General features: G+C 35.9%; 2 protein-coding genes across 2 annotated transcripts; one reads left to right on the top strand and one right to left on the bottom strand.

The window, feature by feature from the left end:
- The first annotated feature begins 10,894 nt into the window (after positions 1-10,894).
- LOC125282287 (olfactory receptor 6C6) lies at positions 10,895-11,839 on the top strand. Its single transcript, XM_048216678.1, has one exon. The coding sequence runs from the start codon at positions 10,895-10,897 to the stop codon at positions 11,837-11,839; it is 945 nt and encodes a 314-aa protein (XP_048072635.1).
- Positions 11,840-20,730: 8,891 nt separating this feature from the next.
- On the bottom strand, positions 20,731-21,669 carry LOC113249291 (olfactory receptor 6C74-like). Its single transcript, XM_026490796.2, has one exon. It carries the CDS (start codon positions 21,667-21,669, stop codon positions 20,731-20,733), a length of 939 nt encoding a protein of 312 aa, XP_026346581.2.

Raw genomic sequence — 21,669 nt, 5'->3', positions numbered from 1 at the left:
GTGACTTACCATATCTAGGAGACACTGATATAATTTTCCGCCTATGGGAATATGGTAGAAATGGGTCAAAAATAAATTATGAATATTCTCTCTCATAACATTATAAAAAATTCAATAATTTAAGAGGAAAGATAATTGCAAAGCTTTTCTCTAGAAAGAGTCTAAAAATAATATGCATTCTGGAAATGATATGCATCTGTTAATATCTTTCACTTTCACTCAGATTCATTAAAATGATGACCCAGATATTACAATAATTCAATTAGAATCTTCTTCCAGGCAAGATTCATTTTCTGTCCTCCTGTCTTATATATTAAAGTGAAGGTAACTGTTTCCACAAAATTCTAAATGAAAATGTAATGCTCTAAATGAAAATGCATTTTGGGAAATCCCTCTTATGAAAGGAAGCAATTCTGGCTTCAAATTGTGCACTAACACAAAAGCACAGTTTTATCATTTTGCACATAAAAGACACAGGGGATTAATTAAAATTTTTAAAAAAAGGGAAAAGAAAAAGAAATGTCCCCTGAGATTTGTGTCAGGAGGAATACCAGTTATGTAAACAACAAAACAAAACAAAACAAAAAAACAGAGCAAGGAGGAAATAAAAACTACTGTGAATTGCTTTAAGCACAAAGTGAATATCTACAGCTACAAAACAGATATTCCTCAAAAGAGAGCAAGAAATAATTTAATGCCAACAAGAATTTCAGATATCCCACTGCCCTGGGACAGTATCATCAATTCTGCACATTAAGAGGATTTACCCCAAAAAGAAATGTCTCTCTTGCTTCCTCGGTTAATAGCAGGATTTCACTAACTTGTGACCTATGCCCCAAATTGGAGGTGTAGGGCAGTACTTAAATGTTTCACTATTTTTTAAATTCTGAAACAATATAAAATAAAGAGAAGAAAACCAACAAATAACCATAAAGACCTTCTATTCCTGCACCATGTGATGTTCCGTCTCTGATATTCATATAGTAGTATGTGTTAATAACAAAATAGAACAGTCTACTAGATAATCATGATATAACCGTTAGTGTCAGGGCACTGACATTGGTACATTACTAACAGGAACTTCTCCAGTGCTGTTTAAGTTTCACCAGTGAGTAAAAATTTCTCTATAGAGAAAAAAATACAATTTAGAATTACATGTGATTTTAATTACTATAATGTTTTAGTTTCCTTTAAGCAGGAAAATTCTGTGGTCTTTCCTTAATTGTCAAGAATATTGATTGAAAATTCTTTTTTTTTTCTTTTTCTCTTCTTTTTCTTCTTTAAGTTGACTCTAAGTACATTCTTAGAAATCTTAAATCCAGTATAGTCTACACACAGTATTATATTAGTTTCAGGTGTGCAATATAGTGATTCATCAATTCTATACATTACGCAGTGCTCTTCAAGATAAGTGTGATCTTAATCCCCTTCATCTATTTCACCCATCCCCTCAGGTAACCATCACTTACTTTGATCTTGTTAATTAAGAGTCAGTTTTTTGGTATTTCTCTTTTTTTCCTTTGTTCACTGTTTTTTTTTTTTCCCTTAAATTCCACATGCGAGTGAAATCAAATGGTGTTTGTCCTCTGACTGACTTATTTTGCTTAGCGTTATACATTCTAGATCCATCCATGTTGATTCAATGGCTAGATTTCATTTTTTATGGCTAAGTAGTATTTCATTATAGATATGTGTATTATAAATATATATATGATGTGTATATCACATCTTCTTTATCCATCTTCTATCCAAGCACACTTGAGCTGCTTCTACATTTTAGCCATTGTATAAATAGTGCTTCAAAAGCATAGGGGTGAGCATATCTTTTTAGATTACTGTTTTCATAGTCTTTGGGTAAATGCCCAGTAGTGCAATTAATGGATCATATGGTAGCTCTATTTTTAAGTTTTTAGGAAGCCTCCATACTGTCCTCAACAGTGGCTGCTCCAGTTTGCATTTCCACCAACAATACACAAGGGTTCCTTTTTCTCCACATCCTCACCAACACTTACTGTTTCCTTAGTTCTTGACTTTAGCCATTCTGGCAGGAGTGAGATGATATCTCATTGTAGTTTGGGTTTGCATTTGCTTAATGATGAGTGATGTTGAGCATCTTTTCAGGTGTCTGATGCCATGTGGTTATCTGCTTTGGAGAAAAGTCTGCTTTTGTTTTCTGCCCATTTGTTAATTGGATTGTTTGTTTTTTAAGTGTTGAGTTGTAGAAGTTCTGTGTATACTTTGAATAATAACCCTTTATCAGATATATCATTTGTAAATATCTTCTCCCCTTTGGTAGATTGTCTTTTAGTTTTGTTGATTGATTCGTTCTCTGGGCAAAAGCTTTTTATTTTGATGAAGTCCCAGTAGTTTATTTTTACTTTTGCTTCTGTGTCTCAGGAAATGTATCAGGAAAAATGGTGCTATAGCCAATGTCAGAGAAATTACTGCCTGTGCTCTCTTCTAGGATTTTTATGGCCTCAGGTGTCACATTTAGGTCTTTAATTCATTTTGAAGTTATTTTTGTCTTTGGTATAAAAAAGTGGTCCAGTTTCATTCTTTGAAGTCTGAAATTGTGATAACTCCAATTTTGTTCTTTTTCAAGATTCCTTTGGCTATTAGGTTTTCTGTGGTTACATACAAACTTAGAGTTTTTGGTTTTTTGTTTGTTTTGTTTTGTGAAACATGCTGTTAGTATTTTGATAGAGACTGCTTTAAATGAGTAGATGCTTTGGGTAGTATAGACATTTTAGCAATATTTGTTCTTCCACCCCGTGAGCAGGGACTATCTTGCCATTTGTTTATTTCCTCTTCAATTTCTTTCATCAGTGTTTTATTATTTTCTGAGTACAGTCTTTCACCTCCTTGGTTAAGTTTGTTCCTAGGTATTTTATTTTTAGTGTAGTTGTAAATGGGATTGTTTTCTTAATTTCTCTTCCTGTTGTTTCATTATTGGTGTATAGAAATACAGCAGATTTCAGTACATTGATTTCATAGCCTGTGATCTTAGTAAATCCATTTATCAGTTCTAGTAGTATTTTGGTGGAGTTTTTAAGGATTTCTCTATATAGTTTCACGTCATCTGCAAATAGTGAGTTTTATTTCTTTACCAATTTACATGACATTTATTCTTTTCTTGGTCTGATTGCTGTGACCAGGACATCTAGTACTGTGTAGAATTAATGTGGTGAGAGTGGACATCCTTGTCTTGTTCTTGACTTTAGGGGAAAAGCTCTTAGTTTTTCCCCATTGAGTATGATATTAGCTGTGGGTTTTCATATAAGGCCTTTATTTTTCATTTTGCTGTTAAAATCATCTAGTCCAATGTGTCATCAAAGCCACTGTTTCCTTGTTGATTTTCTGTCACTATGATATACCCATTGATATAAATAGAGTGTGGAATTCCCCTACTATTATTGTATTACGGTTATTTAATTCCTTTATGTTTCTTACTAACTGCTTTATATATGAGAGTTCCCATTCTGTGTGCATAGGTCTTTACAATTGTTATTGTTTCTTGTGGGATTGTTCCCTTTAGAATTATATAGTGTCTTTTGTCTCCCATTACAGTCTTTGTTTTAAAGTCTGTTTTGTCTGATATAAGCATTGCTACCCTAGATTTCTTTGCACATCCATTTGCATGATAATATTTCCCCATCCCCTCATGTTCAATCTACATGTGTCTTTAGGTCTGAATTGAGTCTCTGAAGGGCAACATACAGATGGGACTTGATTTTTTATCCGCTCCATCACCCTATATCTTTGATTGGAGAGTTTAGTCCATTTACATTTATAGTAATTATCGATAGGTGTGCACTTCTTGCTATTTTGTGTCTTGTTTTGTGGTTGTTTTTGCAGTTCTTCTCTGTTCCTTTCTTCTCTTACTCTCTTCTCTCTTGTTCTGCTGGCTTTCTTTAGTTACCTACTTGGATTCCTTCCTCACTATTTCTTGCTTATCTTATTACTGGTTTTTGGTTTGTGGTTACCATTAGGTTTGTATATAACACCTTCTGCATATAGCAGTCTGTATTAAGTGATGGTCACTTATATTTCAACGCATTCTTAACTCCTGTCCCTCCCATGTTTTAGGTGTGTGGTGTCATACTTTATATCCTTTCATTTGTGAGTCCCTCAACTGATTTTTACAGATATACTTATTTTAACTACTTTTTTGTTTTTTCTACTATTTTCCTCTTACTTAAGGTCTTTCTTTTCCACTCAGAGTCCCCTTTAACATTTCTTGGAGGGCTGGTTTAGTTGTCATGAACTCTTTTAACTTTTGTCTGGAAACTCTATCTCTTCTTCTATTCTGAATGTTAGCCTTGATAGATAGAATATTCTTGGCTGCAGGGGTTTTTTGTTTTGTTTTGTTTTTTGGGTTTTTTTTCCCCCCCTTTTAGTCCTTGAATATATCATGCTTACTTTCTTCTGGCCTGCAAAATTTCTGCTGAATCATCAGCTGATTGCCTTATAGGGGTTCTTTGGTATATTACTGTCTTCTTTTCTTTGTTTGGTTTAAAATTCTTTCTTTATCACTACTTTTTACAATTTTAATTAGTATGTATCTTGGTGTGGACCTTCTTGGATTGACTTTGTTGGGGCATCTCTGTGCCTCCCAGATGTGGATTTCTGTTTCCTACCCCAGAATCAAGAAGTTTTCAGCTATTATTTATTCAAATGAATTTTCTGCTCCCTTATCTCTCTTCTCCTTCTGAGATCCCTATAATGCAAATGTGATTACACTTGATGGAGTCACTGAGTTCCTAAGTCTTTTCTCATTTTGCATAATTTTTTTTTCCTTTCACCTGCTCAGCTTCATTATTTTCTATTACTCTGTCTTTCAGGTCACCAATTTTGGTTGTGCTACCTCTAGTCTGCTATTTATTCCATGTAGTGTTTTTAAATTTCACTTATTTTGTTCTTCATCTCTGATTGTTTCCTTTTAATCTTTTTGTTAAGGGTCTCACTGAGGTTCTCCACTCTTTTCTCAAGTCTAGTAAGTATCTTTATGATCATAATTTAACTTCTCTATGAGGTGTATTATTTATCTCCATTTCACTTAGGTCTCTTGCTGTAGTTTTGTTCTGGTCTTTCATCTGGGATGTATTCCTCTGCCTCATCATTTTTCTTACTCTCTGTCTGTTTCCATACAGGAACGTCAGCTACTTCTCCTGCTTTTTAAAGTAATAGCTTTATGAAGAAGAGAACCTGTATGCCCTGGAAAAGATTGTCCCCTGTTCCCCAGAACCTGGCACTTGAGGGGTGCCTCCTATCTGTGCTCCATGAACCTTGTGTTGTGTGTTGGCCACTTTCCTTCATTCCAATCATCTTAGTGGCTCTCTTTGCTTCTTGTGGGCAGTGTTGTGTCCCTGTGGTGTTAGTGGGTCAATCTGAGGCTGCCTTGGGCTGATTTTAGTCAGACCAGGTATTTGCCAGAGATGCAGAGGCAATTGCAAGGTCCTTTCCCTATGTTGTCCCCTAAGAAGCTTTCATTGGTGGTGGGTGGGGCTGCAATCAGTCCAGCTGTCTTCCTCCAGCCCACTGCTAGGGCTGAGTCTGAGTGGTGTGTGCTTACCTTCCCTTTACTCCAGGGCACTTTGAAGTGGTGCTGGCCCTTGTTATGGCTGCTTGCACACTGCCAGGCTTGTGCCTGGTTTTAATGGGCTCTGGCCAAGAACACATTGGATGGAGCGGGGCGTGCAATGCTTGGAAAGTTTCCATGCCAGTGAGAGGGGACATGTCACCACCACTGGGACCATGTTGGTGAGGGTGGGTTGCCCAGTTCTAACAAGGTGTGTGCAAGTCTTCCATGGGAGGGGGCCACCAGTACTGCTGGGACTGAGGCCCATGCACAGAACCAGAGATACAGGGTTGGCAGGGTTTGCACTGATAGTCTGGGGAAGGGCGTTTGCAGCATCAGGACTGAGGCAACTGTGTTTGAAAAGAGCAGATCCACTGAAGATGGAAAGATGGGCAGGGTGGGCACAGTGTAAGCAATTTAGGTAATGTAGGCACTGCACAGGTTTCTGTAGGTAATGTAGGCACTGCACTGGTCCTGTGTTTATGCTGGAGGGGGGGAGAGAAACAGGGCCAGTCCATTCCTTTGCTTCTGGAGAGTCTCCCAGGGGTCTCTGTCCCTCCAGGACGTGCTCTCAGATTAGTAAATAACACTCCCTCCCATATGTTTCCCAGGAGATTTTCCTGTAAACAGCATACCAATGGGTCTTGTTGTTGTTGTTGTTTTTTAATCTCTTCTGATACCCTATATCTTTTGATAGGAGCATTTAATCCATTCACATTCAGAGTAATTAATGAAAGATATATAATTTAGTGCCTGTAGATCGTCTCTGTTCCATTCTACCCATTCTAGTCTTTGTTACCTTCTGCCCTTCTATGATAGGGATATTAGTTTGCTTATGGAATCCCTGAGTTCCCTATGTCTACTTTAGCAGTCAAATAGCTTTCTTTCCTTCTTCTTTTCAACTTCATTATTTTCCATAATTTTATTTTCTATATCACCTATGTTCTCCTGTGCTTCTTCTTACAGCAATTACATCAAGTCTGTTTGCATCTCTGTTACAGCATTTTTTATTTCAGCCTGACTAGTTTCTAGATCTATCTCTGCAGCTAGGGTTTCTCTCATGTCTTGTAGGCTTTTTTCAAGTCCTTCTAATAGTCTTTTGACTGTTGATCTACATTCTTGTTCACATATATGCCTTATATCTACTTTGAGCAAGTCTCTGGCTGTGATATCTGGAGAATTCCTCCATCTTGTCATCTTGGCTAGATGTCTGTGTTTTGCATGTTATGAAAGGTTGTTACCTCAGAGCAGTGCTAAATTAAAAAGAGGTCATACAGTGTCCAGAGCCTGGCACTTCAGGAAGTATTTCTGGTGTATGCTGTGTGCACTCTGCTGTTGTGTCTTGGCTGCTCTTTCCCACCGGTCAGTCTTCTGCACACTTCCTCCTTACTTGGAGTGGGGAGTGTTTTGGCCATTACCTAGGTATGCATTGATTTGCTTGTTGAAAAACCCTGGGAAAAGTCAAAGGAAGAAAAAAAAAATAGGTGTGTGTGGGGGAAAGCCTGATCCAAAAAGAAAAGGAAACAGAAAACAAGAACAAAAGACAATAAAAATACTATAGTTGTTGTTACAAGACTAGAGGGAATTCCTTTTCATCTGTATCTGTAGTCCAATGAATCAGGTGTAAAACAAGGCAAAAAAAAAAAAAAAATCACACCAAAGCAAATCAATATGTTAAGGATATAGTTTATTTCCTTTTAGTTAAAGAAATCAATATTAGCATTTATCTGAAAAATTGTAATACTTGCATTACAGTATATTGTGTTCAAAATTATTAGAGAATTGTTATTTAAAACCTGATACCTGGTACACTGATTAATGTTGAAAAAAGGGATTAAATTGACTTTAAATATGAATCTCTTCCAGTCAAGTATGTTATTTACTTGGAGTTTACAAGCTTGTCATGAGAATGGGTAGGTCCTTGAGGGAATTTTCAGAAGATGGGGAAGTAGGGAAACACCCAGAATCTGTCTCCCCACCTAGACAACATTTTCACTGGCAGTGGCTGTGATGGAATCAATTTAGAACTTTAGACTAGTCTTGTGAAGGCTTGTAACTTCCAGAGGAAGGCTGGGATGATAAATTACTGTTAATTTTGGTAATTATAGATCTTAGACAGTAACAGTGACCCATCCCATGACCCCCAAATGGGGAACTGAATATTTAATTTTTAATTTAATATTTATTACTTTAAATTTAAATGCATATATCCACTTGTGGTTGGTGGCTATCATATTGGACAGTACACGTCTAAGTAATCTTATTAGTAGTCTAATAAAAAAGGAGGTAAGTCACATCCAAATATATTTGCTAGATTATTGAGATAGAATTTAGCTACAAAAAAGGTCACCTTTTGAGTAGTATGTAGTTTGATGAACTCTGACAAACATATATAGTCATGCAACCACCATTACAATCAAGATATAAAATATTTCCATTATCCTGCAGTTTTCTCATGACACTTTTGTAGTCAATCATCTCTCACCATCAGCCCCTAAAACCATTGATCAGATTTCTATCCCTATAGTTGTGTTTTTCAGAATTACAGAAGGAGAATCAAGAGTATGTAGATACTGTATTTGGCTTCTTTCACTTAGTGTAATATTTCTAAGATTCAATTGTGTGTTTTTTTAATCTGACTAATTTATTGTATGTACATGCCATAATTTGTTAAACTACTTATAAGATGATGGACATTGGATCATCTCCAGGCTTGGGCGTTAACATAAAATGCATTTAATAGCTAAAATTCAGTTCATTTGAAGGATCAAAATAATTTCATCAAACATCCAACTGAAGCCTCAACGTATTAATATTATGCTTAACATAATATAACATAAAATATTATGCTTAATTGTTACTTAAACAAATACACTACCGGGTGCCAGAGTGTAAAATGGTTTACATTAAAGTCTAAAATTGCTTCTGTTGCTAATTGGAAGAAAGCCGTGTCTTGGGCGTGTACAAACCAGCTTGGGATTCTTCAGTGTTGCCCCAGGACCACGAACTGCTGATGATCTGTTAAATATTTCATCGATTATTCTAAATCACTTATGATACTCCCCTGGGATACTTTCACGTCTGCTTTTGTTTAAGGTAGATTACAATGGTGTCTTTTATTGCCAGTAATTAGTACTTTTGGAACTTTGATCCTATGGACGAGTTTGGCTTTTTTTTCCCCTTTGTTTTATTTCACTAGATCCCTTGAGTCTTTCTTAAGTAGAAAATGATAAAAATGCAGCATTGTATAAATGGACACAGAGCAACATAGAATCTCTCTTGGAACAGTTGCTTATCTTTCATCAGATGATGCCCTGAGTTTTTTCAGTTGCCTCATCTTACTTTATTTTAAAGTATAAGTACCTATTTTGAATGACAGCAATTGCAACAATAAACTTTCACAAAATGCAGCTTATCCGGAAAAGAAGATGGATGTCCATTAAAATTATAAATACTTGAGGTCCAAACGTCAAAGTGAGTATTAATTTGAGGGATGTGGAAATTCTTTACAGAAGTACCATATGTACATGGTCCCTCCCACAAAAATCATTGATAGAAAATATCCAGCTAGTATAATAAAATATGATGATAAGAGAGTAAAATCATGATTAATCATATTAACATACATCTCTTCCAATGCACACATAAGGGGACACTAGATACGATAGATCCAAGAAGGTAAGGCAGCTATAATTTTAACTTAACTTCAAAATCTAAACTTAAGTCAAAGGCACAAATCTAATTCAGGGAGTTGAAATTGACTACTAAATTTTATGGCTTACAATTTTTTTAATGGTACAGTCATTTAATGGTATTAAGAGATGAGACAGATTAACAGGAGAAAATGAAATTAATTGCATACATATGGGGCGGCTTCGAAAGAACAGGAGAATCATACACAGTCAGGCAATCGAGGCTTAAATGCCATTCTGAGCAAAGAAGAAGGACCTGGGGGGGGGGGGTCTGGGACTTCAAAGAGAAGGACAACAATTCAAAGGAAAATGAAAAAGAGTAAACCTTGGAGAAGCAAAGGTTTGCTGGGCCACCCAGAAACAATGGGACTTACGGAAGAATTTTAAGAAGCAGACTTTGCGAAGTTCCTCCCTTTCTATCAAACCTACTTCATATTACACTGTAGTTGCCCTCGACAGTGATAGCGGCTTTTTGCATCAGGTCCTTTATCTAAATTCTTTTAGACATTTGAGGAGGAGACGAAAAAGAAGAACATTCTGAGTCTTCCATTTCTCAAAAATAATCAGCTTAAATTCATCCTCATGCCAAAGAGACACATTTTGGGGTGGCAGATTTTACTTCCCTATAATAATTTCTGTAGTATTATTATTCAGTAATTTTATAAAGAATATGGGGAAAGTAAAAAAAAAAAAAAAGTAGTGACCCAAATTTATGTAGACACATGTAGGAATGCACCTCAAAATGTTAATTAAAAAAACACAGAATATTTTTTCTAAAGCACGTTGTTTGTTTTGTCATGTCTCGCTTTGTTGTGTGTGTTATATATACTGAAAAACAACTGTCCATCTGAATATAGCAAAGCCAGTGAAGAAAATTCATAATGATAGTTGTGCACTCGTGGTGCAGAAAAAATTTCATTTTATCGAATTAACGGAAATTAATCCTGCTTAGTCATCACAGGAATGGTAATATAAATGTATAAATGTAAATCCTGGGTTTGAAAATCTCCCTAATACACATTCTAAAACACAGAACAAGGCAGTGTATTTGCACGGGTGGAATAAAAAAGATAGAAAAATACACTTAAAATAACTTATATTCTTTCATTCAAATTATTCATGCAGAGTTGAGTCCTTTCAGGAGAAAGGGGTAAAAATGCTTATTAACCAAAAAAATATTCAAGTTCCAGAGAAAACATTGTGAGAAATATTATAACAAAGAGAATTAATGAATGAGAAAGAATTTAGAATTGTCATCGCATTATGTGTCATCACAAATTTCAGACTGGAGAAATCATTTGCAAACAGATAAATTAGAGAATATATACCTTTCTCTGCTTTAGGTAAATATGTAAATATTTAGGTTAATATGTATGTTAAGTTAAAATATGTAATTAGTTTATATATTTATTTAGTTTATATATACTTTGGTTAATTTCTATATATTTCAGTTAATTTATATATACTTAGGCTTATTTATATATGTTTAGGTTTTATATCTATTTATACATAGGTTAATGTATATATATAGGTTAATTTATATTACACTACAATATATTACATTGATGTGTATGTTTAATTTTTTGACCTCTTATGTATATCTGTTAAGATTCATAAAAGAGAAATGAAAAACCAATCAGTGGAAATAGAGTTCATTCTGCTAGGACTGACAGATGACCCACAATTGCAAATTGTGATTTTCGTGTTTCTCTTTCTTAATTACACGTTGAGCCTCATGGGGAACTTAATCATTATCCTCCTCACTCTGCTGGATCCTCGCCTCAAGACACCAATGTATTTCTTTCTCCGTAATTTCTCCTTTTTAGAAATCATATTCACAACAGTATGTATTCCCAGATACTTGAAAACCATCGTGACTAGAGAAAAAACCATCTCATATAATAATTGTGCAGCTCAATTATTTTTTATTCTTTTACTGGGAGTTACAGAGTTTTACCTTCTGGCTGCCATGTCCTATGACCGCTATGCTGCCATCTGTAAACCCCTGCATTACCCAATTATCATGACCAGCAGAGTGTGCTATCAGCTTGTACTTTCCTCTTGGCTAACGGGATTCCTGATCATCTTTCCTCCATTGCTCATGGGACTCCAGCTGGATTTCTGTGCTTCCAGAATAATTGATCACTTTATGTGTGAATCATCTCCTATCCTGCAGCTATCCTGCACAGACACACATGTCATAGAATTGATGTCTTTTATCCTTGCTGTGGTGACACTTGCGGTCACATTGGTGTTAGTGATTCTCTCCTACACTTGCATCGTGAAGACCATTATGAAATTCCCTTCTGCACAGCAAAGGACCAAAGCTTTTTCCACCTGTTCTTCCCATATGATTGTTGTCTCCATGACTTATGGAAGCTGCATCTTTATGTATATTAAACCATCTGCCAAGGAAAGGGTGAGTGCATCCAAAGGCGTAGCTTTGCTGTATACCTCAGTTGCCCCTTTACTAAATCCCTTCATTTATACGCTAAGGAACCAACAGGTGAAAGAAGTCTTTTGGGATATGCTACAAAAGATGCTGTGTTTTTCAAAAAGACAATTGTAATAAATACTACAAATCACAAATTTGTGGTAAAAACAAAAAAATGTTTCATTCATTTCTTTTTTTTAACATTTGTTTATTTGAAATAGAAAGAGAAGCACAAGCGGGGTGTGGGCCAGAGGGAGAGGGAGAAGCAGGCCCCAGGGAACCTGATGCAGGGCTTGAACCTGGGAGCCCAGGATCATGACCTGAGCCAAAGGCAGATGCTCCATTGACTGAACCACCCAGGTGCCCTCATTCATTTCTTCTGATCATGTTTTTCCACCTCATTACTTATCTCATATAGGAAACTCTCCTGAAGAGTCTTGAGGCGAAGTCCCACCCTTCCATTTTATTCTTCCTAATGAAAACACCCTGCTGCAATAACTCCCTCTCTCAAATCTGTACCATAAGCTTTAAATAATATGTCTTTATTGTATATTAGCTTCTAGAAACCATGACTTTTAAATAAAATATTCCTTTTATAAGTATAATTTGGTATATGTAATTTGTAATTAAACATCTAGTATGTATCTCCCTTTATTCAGACGTTGCAGAGTGCTCAACCCTTACATTTAAGAAGATTGCCTTACTTAAAGGAGACAAATACATAACTCTAATATTACTACATAGTGTATAATTAGTGTTGTAATAAAGGGATATGAAAATATTTTGGGGCATATTGTATAGCTTCTGAGAAATTTTGGAGTTCTGGGAGGCCTTTTAGGAGAAAGTAATATTGAGACTAAAAATATACATCAGGAAAGAAGACTGTGGTATAAATATATGCAAATATCACAGAAGTATTAGATAACCACATGCATTTGAGCAATCAGTATATCTAATGCTCAAAACAGGAATTTTTGAGATATTCAGCCTGGGTTTAGTAAAGGTTTCCTTACAAATACAATGTGGAATATTGCACAGAGTACATATTTGTGTCTCAGAATTTTCATATATAAAGTAGGATAATTTTTTTTAAAGATTTTGTTTTATTTATTTCAGAGAGAGAGGAAGTGGCAGAGTAGGGGAGGGGCAGAGAGAAAGGGAAGTGGACTCCCCCCTGAGCCTGGAGCTGATGGGGGCCTTGATCTCAGGACCTTGAGATCATATTCTGAGCCAAAACCAAGAGTTGGATGCTTCCCTGACTAAGCCACCCAGGTGCCCCTAAAGTAGGAGAAATTTCATCCACATCTCATAGTTCATTAAATATATGCTATCTGAACTGTTTAGCACTCAGTAAAAGATATTGCTTATTTTGAACAATTCAAGAATGTGGTTCAACTAGTACTTAATACGGTGTTAAACAGGTAGAGGTACCAAGTCTAGAGAAGTTGAAGGCACCTGTCTGCCAGAACTGTATTTTGGACTTACACCTGGTATTTTAGTAACGTTGAAATGTTCTGTGAAAATCACCTTGGTATTCTTGTAAATGTAATTTACAGTTATAATTGCTGCTCCTTTCATTCCTATGTCTGGAATACAACCAGTATACCCTCTGTTACCCATCCATTTTCAAAAATTGTTATGAAATAAATTCAGTGTTTTTCACAGCAACATAGTGTCTAATCATTACCTGATATAAGGTTCGTTTGTCAAAATCTTTCTCTCAATTCCAGCTTGTTTTCTACCTAGCAGAATTATGTTAATTTTGACCTGAAGAGAAAATGCTCAGACTCTTTCACCTTGGCAACAATAGTGTGCAACTCCATATTCAAAGATTCAGCAAACTTCCAGCCAGGAACGCTACATTTCCTGTGTGTATCCGCCCTTAATTTTGGCTTAGGGAAGCGATAGAACCATATCTTTCATCTGTCTCACTCCTTTTGCCCATGGTAATTAGGTTAATAATTCCATCTGTTTATAAACCCCATATAAATGCATCTGACGTCATCTGTTGGTGACTGTTTTTAGAATCTGATATACAAAAAAAACTTTGGTTTTGGCATTTCTAGAGCAATACATCGCAACAGGGAACTCTCATTTGGCTTTAAATTGACAAGCTGTTTTTATTTATTACTGAAAGTGTGATTAGTATTACTTTCCTTCAATGATTCTGAGAATCTAAGACTATTAAAAATATTTTTTCTAAGGCTCTACTGTTATAATTTTATTTTCCATTTCTTCTGAAAGCTTCATAATTAGGAAGTTCAACACTTCTGAACACAAGATTATTGTTTCGATCATTAAAAGAGTAAATTTATTTGAACGCTTCAATTCACTAGTAAGGGTCACACTATTCAAAGAGTTTAACTACAGAGATCTTTAAGAAGTGTGCCCAGAGTCTGTGAAGTACTAGTCCAAAGATAAACATTTGCTCAAGGAACCAGAAGAAAAATTCTGATTGCACCCACGCCAGTATAAAAGAGCTGTGCTGCACAACTGTTGCAAGAAATGGTCTGATTGATGCGGGCAGACAGGGTCTGAGGACTCAGTGGAGGGTCGCACAGGACCAAGCAAGGAGGTCCTTGGCTTCACACTGGGTAGAAATCAAATGTGAGCCAGAGCAAGTAGAATCAGAGCTTATTGACTAGCGTAAGTGAGAGATAGCAGACGGAGTGTCTGGGAGCCTTGGAAGGAAAAGTAGAGTGAGTCTCTTTGTTATTTTTTGGGGCCAGGGGTTTATATTAGAAATGATCTAGGGTGCATGTTTCTCCAGGAGTCCAGGGAAAAGTGAGTATCAGGTGAACAATAGGTATTGTTCTATAAATTACCAAAGGTAAGGGTATGGATGCTGGTGGCAACAGAAGTTCGTTTGAAGCTAATGTCCTGGGACCTGTCTGGAATCTGTCTCTTCTTAGGACAAAACTCAGAGAATGATGAACTTTCTTGCTTCCCCTCTGAGGTGGGAACATAGCATCTCTGGCTTGTTCAGAGGTGATGTATGGAACACGTGTAAACGGGGCCTCGCAGAGAAGAGCAGAGATGGGGCCTTTCTGAAATGGAGTCCCTTCAGCTTTCCTACTTCCTTATCCCTGCTGCCATGCTGACAAGAAATTTGGGGATGCAGATAGTGGTGAATGAGATTTCTAAAAACGAGAAATTTTGGAGGAAGAAATACGTGATTGTCTTTGGATGAGAGTCCAGTGGGGTGAGGGTGATTATGGCTGGATTCCCAGTGACACTCACATGTGGGTAAAGACAAAAACAAAGAGAAGAAAAGGGGCCACCTGTAATTGTGGATCATTGCGCAGCCCAAGAAGAAGAAAAGGGGTCACTGTTCTGTGGTTTCTCACAGCTGACTTCTATGAAGAAGGAGGAAAAAGGGGAGAAGAGGAAAAAATAAAAGAATTATAGAGGAAAGGTTATAGAGATACCTGCTCTCTTCATATCCTCATAAACACATTGCTATGGACACCCAACCTCCTTTAATATTCTGTTAGTTGGCAGTAATATCCTCTCAAAATTCACTCATAATTTTTAGTCAAAATTTCACTAAGTCTATCCAACTCTCTGAATTTGTTTTCTTTTAATCTTAGTTTTACAAAAGCATAACACATGGCATTAATAGAGTCACATAAAAAAAGAAAGAAAGAAACCAAAAAAGCCTATATTTGGGGGCGCCTGGGTGGCTCAGATGGTTTAACATTTGCCTTGGGCTCAGGTCATGATCCCAGCGTCCTGGGATCGAGTCCCACATCGGGATCCCCGCTCAGCGGGGAGCGTGCTTCTCCCTCTCCCTCTACTTTTCCCCCTGCTTGTGTTCTCTTTCTCTGTCAAAAAAATAAATAAAATCTTTTTTAAAAGCCTATATTTCTCTATTACTCTTTGTGATAGCATTTCCTACTCCGTAAGTCAGATTTCAGTGGACTCTTTACCTTGTAACATAACGCAAAGTTTACCTAAACATCTCTAGCCCACACACAACACATACATCAGTGCCAAACCGTTTTCCGTAGTGACTGCACAATTTTATGTTCTCACTAACAATATAAAAGCATTCCAATTACTCTACATCCACATTTTAAAAATTAGAGCCATCCTAGTGGGTTTGAAGTGGTATATCATGGTACTGATTTGCATTTCCTAATAGATACATATTGAGCACCATTACATGTGTTTGTTGGACATTTCAAGAAATTTGTATTCAAATCCTTGCACATTTTTTTAAAGATTTATTTATTTAGTTGGGAGAGAGAGTGTGTGTGTACACTTGCACACACAAATGTGCGAGTTGGGGGAGGGTTAGAGGAAAGGAATCTTCCAGCAGACTCCTCACTGAGTGTAGAGCCTGACACAGGGCTGATCCTAGGACCCATGCGATCATGCCCCAAGCAGAAACCAAGAGTCAGATGCTTAAACAACCAAGTCACTCAGGAGCGCCCAAATCCTTGCACATTTTTAATTGGGTTATTCCTTTATGTTGTTGCTGATTTTTAATAGTTTTTTTCCGAAATATTCTGGATACTAGAACCTTATAAGATATACAATGTGAAAATCTTTTCTCCCTTCCTGGAGATTGTATTTTCACTTCTTGATAATGTCCTTAGATGAACAAAAGTATTCGATTTTGATGCAGCCCAATTTAATCCTTTTGTTGCTCATACCATATCTAAAAATCCGTTGCCAAATCCAAATCCAAGGTCATATATCCACCTTTGTTAAAAGACTTGGATAGTTTGCTTTTACATCTAAGTCATAGATGTACTTTGGGGTGATTTTTGTATAGTGTGGGGTAGGGGTCTAATTTTATTCTTTCACATGTGATTATCTCATTATGCCAGCACTGTTTGTTAAAAAGGCTATTCTTTCTCCATTGATACCCTAGTGATCTTGATACCCTAGTGAAAATTAGTGATAGATGTATAGGCTTATTTCTGGACTCTTCACTTTATTCCATGTTTCTATATATCTGTCCAGTGCCAATATCACAATTTTTGATCACCGTGGCTTCAGAGTGTGCTTCAATATTGGGAAATGTGAGTCTTCTCACTCTTTCCTTCTTTTTCAGGATGGTTTTGGATATTCAGGTTTCCTTGCAATTCTATTTGAATCTGGGAATCAGCTTTTCCAATTTCTTTTTTGTTTTCCATTTTTGAAAAAAGTACTGCTATAGGAATTTGACAGAGATGAACTAAATCTGTAAATTGTTTTGGGTGGTATCTTAATAGCATTCTGTCTAAGAAACTATGAACATAGAATGCCTGATGCTATCTGTTTTAGAAGATAGTTAATTATTAAGTGAATTTTTAACAGATATAAACCCTTTTGGATTACTCTTATGTAAGTTTTGGCAAATTTTTCTTTCAGAGAATGGTCACTTTCATTTAGGTTATCAAATTTGTGGTCACAGAATTGTTCAGAGGACTTTCTTATTATCCTTTTAATGTCCATATTCTACAGAGAAAATTTAGATAGCTGATTATAGATTTTTCTTCTTTTCTAATAGATACATATAATGCTATAAATTTTTCTGTAAGCATTGCTTTCACTGCATCCCACAAACTTTAATAAGGTGTTGCTTCATTTTCATTTATTTAAAAAATTTTAAATTTCTTTCCATTCAATTTTCCCTCCCTTCCCCTATGGTCTTCCATGCTATTCCACAACTAATGAATCATTGAACACTACATCAAAACTAATGATGTGCTATATGTTGGGTAATTGAACATGATAAAAAAATAAAATAAATAAATAAATAATTTTTAAAAATAAATGAATTTTAAATTTCTCTTGACATTTTTCTTTGATCCATGTGTTATTTAGAAGTGTTATTTAATCTACACATAATTTAGGATTTCTCATTCATCCTTTTTACTGATTTCTAGTTTAATACCATAGGGTTTGGGAACTGATATTGTATCAGTTCTATTCTTCAAAATTTTTTAAGTGTCTTTTAAGGCCCAGAATATAATCTGTGTTGGTGAGCTTGGGAAGAAAAGGAATTTAGCTGCTGTTGGCTGAAATAGTCTATAGATGTCAGTTATATAGAGCTGGTTGATGGTGTTGTTGAGTTCAGCTATGTCCTTCCCAATTTGTGTCATGATAATGATGACTTAGGGATGAATTGAGTATTTCCTTCTTCAGTGTTTTGGAGAATGTGTGTATAGTTGTTATTTTTAGAAATTTTTGGTATAATTCCTAAGCGAAGCCATCTAAACCTAGATTGGGGGGGGGCATTTCTAACTACAAATCATTTACTTTAGCTGCTATAGAGTACTCCGTTTATAAATTTCTCTGGCTGCTTTGGAAGTTTTTGTTTTACAAGGATTTTATCCATTTCATATAAGTGATCTATTTTTGCCAAAAAGCGATTCATAATATCTCATTATTCTTTCCATATCCATAGGATCTCTAGTGAAGTCATCTTATCAATCAGTAATTTGTGCTTTCTATTTTTCCCTGATGAATCTAACTAGAGATATCTCAATTATATTTATCTTCTAAAGATTTGACTTCTGTCTTCACTGTTTTTTGCTAGTGTTTTCTGTTTTCCATCTCAGAGAGTTCTTCTTTAGGGACTCAGTGGGTACAGCATAGTACTGAGCACTTCCTGCTGAAATAAGTAAATATCCAAATACATCAAATGAACTTCGAGCTGTGCCTCAAAGTATGTTAAGAGATGAATCTAGTTCCCACGAACTGAGTACAACTTGATACACGCTGGTAGCACATTTTTCTGGGCGTAATGATCACGTGATGCAGTGGGTTGCAGACCACAATCAAGTAGTTATAGGACATAAAAACACACAATTCTGAAGCTCCCAAAAATATTTAGTCTTCAGTCATGGGAGTTATCAGAAATTTAGGAATATAAATCAGCGTGAGATTTTCAGAATGAGATTTTCAGAATGAGATTTTCAAGAGGAAGCAATTTGGACAGAAGGAATGCATTAAAATATCCAGGTAAGGTTTTGGCAGAGTGACATTCTCCATCGTGTTCAACATTGCACCTTAGAAACAGAAAGAGGAAAATAACAATTTGCAGCAATGTCTCATCTGTTTGTCTAATCCAAATGAACTTCATCTCCACTGATCGATTGTCATTTCTCTTCTATGAATCTTATCAAAACTGCACAATAAAAATGGTTAAACTGAGGGAGGTCGGTGGTGGCTGGGCTAAATGGGTGATGGGTATTAAGGAGGGTACTTGTGATGAGCACTGGGTGTTACACGTAAGTGATGGCTCACTAACTTCTATCCTGGAAACCAATTTTACTCTATATGCTAACTAGAATTGAAATAAAAAATAATTAAGCTAAACTTACTAAACTGTAATGTTATGACAAAGTGAGTTTTTAAAAAATGCTGACACCAAAGAAAGACACTTTTTCAGAATCTATCATGAGCAAGTATTTTTCCCTGCATTAATGATAGCTAAATCATTTACCAGATCAACTTATGATTATCGTATCCTGAGAGATCTTCTCTTTTTATGAACGTATATAGCTCCTACTTGCCAAAAGTAAATTTACCTGATTATTTTCAGTTTGACTCCTTACTGTATGAATATTTTAAAAAGTCAGGACATGCAAATCATTATACTTATACTTTCTGTTGATATTAAAGAAAAAGAAATGACTAAAGTACATTCTAAATGTCAGTGTCAACTATAACCCAATTCCAAAAGCTTCCTTCAACAACAGATTTTTAAGTCACGTTTTCTAATGCCATACTTTCATATTTAATTTTTAATCCAGGTTCTGAATTTGACTTTTAGAAAAATCGACATAGAAAAAGCTCATTCATTTATTATTTTGTACCATTATCATACTTTTTGCCAACTATATCAATCTACCTAGTTACTTATCATTTGATATTAAGTTCAGCAAATAAGATGATACTTTTCTAAATCTATACCATGTATGGGAAGAAACACAATTATAGGAAAGCTAAATAGAAGAGAGACAAAATGTTACCCTTAGTTTCATCTTTCAAAATGATACAGGAATGTGCGTGATTAATAATTTATAATTTCTTCAACACGTTTATCATTAAATCATCTGAAGTTGATGTGCATATTAGGATGATTTCCAAACCAAGCTTAGGCATTTGCTGAAATTATTATGCTGCTCTACTCTTCATGAAGCAGCTACGTTCAATAGTGTTTTATGATTCTTAGTATATTATTTGTCACATTTAATAGAAATATTTGTAATTGCTCATAATTCTCTAACACAAACTAAACAACTAGTTTCAATGGAATATACTCAAATGCACAATCTTTTTTTAGTTTTATTTTTTTAAAGATTTATTTAACTTAGAGAGAATGAGAGAGGAAGAGTGTGTGGAAGGGGCAGAGGGAGAGAAACTTCAAGCAGACTCCCCACTAAGTGTGGAGCCTGACATGGGGCCTGATCTCACAACTCATGAGATCATTACTTGAGTTGAAATCAAGAATGGACACTTAACTGACTGAGCCATCCAGGTGCCCCCACGATCTTTCTAAAAATAAACTGTATTTTCTAATATGATCATCAACACTAATGGTTATTCTCTGCCACAGTTATCTTTTCATTTCATTAAATAGTGTAGCAAAATTCAGTAGTATTACAAAAGATAAATAAATATTAGTTTTAAGTAGGTTGTAACTAAGTACAAATAAGGAATTGTAATAGCCTTTACATTGCATGCTACATTAAATATAAAATAAATAAAATACTTTATATTCTTGACTAGAATCAAAGATAACAGAGACAGATTGAAAAGCTTAGCTCCATTTCTTTCAGATATTCACAGGTAAAGGAACTGAGAGGAAGAAAATATCTCTTGAAGGACATAAAGAAAATTAAATTCTCTGGAACAAAGATTTTTGTGCAAATAAAGCTTGAGAAGAGATAAAGACGAATATCAAAAACATGAAAGCAAAACAAAAGGAACCCAAAGAAAGGGTGTCTTGGAAGCTACTACTGGACACATTGATATTATTAGGGGTTCCTGTGTTCATTTCCATTAAGTAAAATACAACAGAATACTCATTTGCTTGAGAAAGAAACAACCCTGTGTACCATATTCATGAAGGCTTTCTGCACTGGCTGGTTCCTCAAAGTGTAGATGAAAGGATTCAGAAGTGGAGCCACAGAAGTATTGAGCACTGCAATTCCCTTGGAAAAAGATACTTTTTGTTTGACTGATGGCTTAACATACATGAAGATGCAGCTGCCATAAGAAAGGGAGATCACAATCATGTAAGAAGAACACGTTGAAAAAGCCTTTTTCTTCTGATTAGCTGAAGGGAATTTTAGAATCGTTAATGCAATATAGGTATATGATATTATCACCATTACCAACGTGACCACGAGTGTCATCGACGCAGAAATGAATCCCATGGTCTCAACAAGCCGTGTGTCTGAGCAGGAGATCTGCAGCAGGGAAGTGGTATCACAGTAGAAATGATCAACAATTTTGGAGGCACAGAAGTCAAGATTTATGCCTAAGAGGAGAGGTACAAAGATGGTAAAGAATCCAGCAAGCCAACAACAGAAGACAAGTTGAAGGCAGACCCTACTGTTCATGACGGTTGTGTAATGCAGGGGCTTACAGATGGCCACATAGCGGTCATAGGACATGGCGGCCAGCAAGTAAAATTCAGATGCACCAAGAAGGAAGACAAAAAACACTTGAGCTGCACAACAATTAAAGGAAATGGTTTTGTCTCCAGTTGCCATAGTAACCAACAATTTGGGGATGCATGTAGAGGTAAAGGAAATTTCTAAGAAGGAAAAATTCCGAAGGAAAAAATACATGGGGGTCTTGAGGTGAGTATCCAGCAGGGTGAGTGTGATGATGGTCAGATTGCCCGTGACACTCAGCAAGTAGGTGAGAAGCAGGAAGACCAACAACACAACTTGCAACTGTGGGTCATCAGTCAGACCTGCCAGGATAAACACTATGGCTTGGGTGTGGTTTCCCAT

The sequence above is a fragment of the Ursus arctos genome, unplaced genomic scaffold, assembly GCF_023065955.2.
Source record: "Ursus arctos isolate Adak ecotype North America unplaced genomic scaffold, UrsArc2.0 scaffold_26, whole genome shotgun sequence".
Taxonomy (NCBI): domain Eukaryota; kingdom Metazoa; phylum Chordata; class Mammalia; order Carnivora; family Ursidae; genus Ursus; species Ursus arctos.
This window is presented reverse-complemented; position numbering and strand designations above follow the sequence as displayed.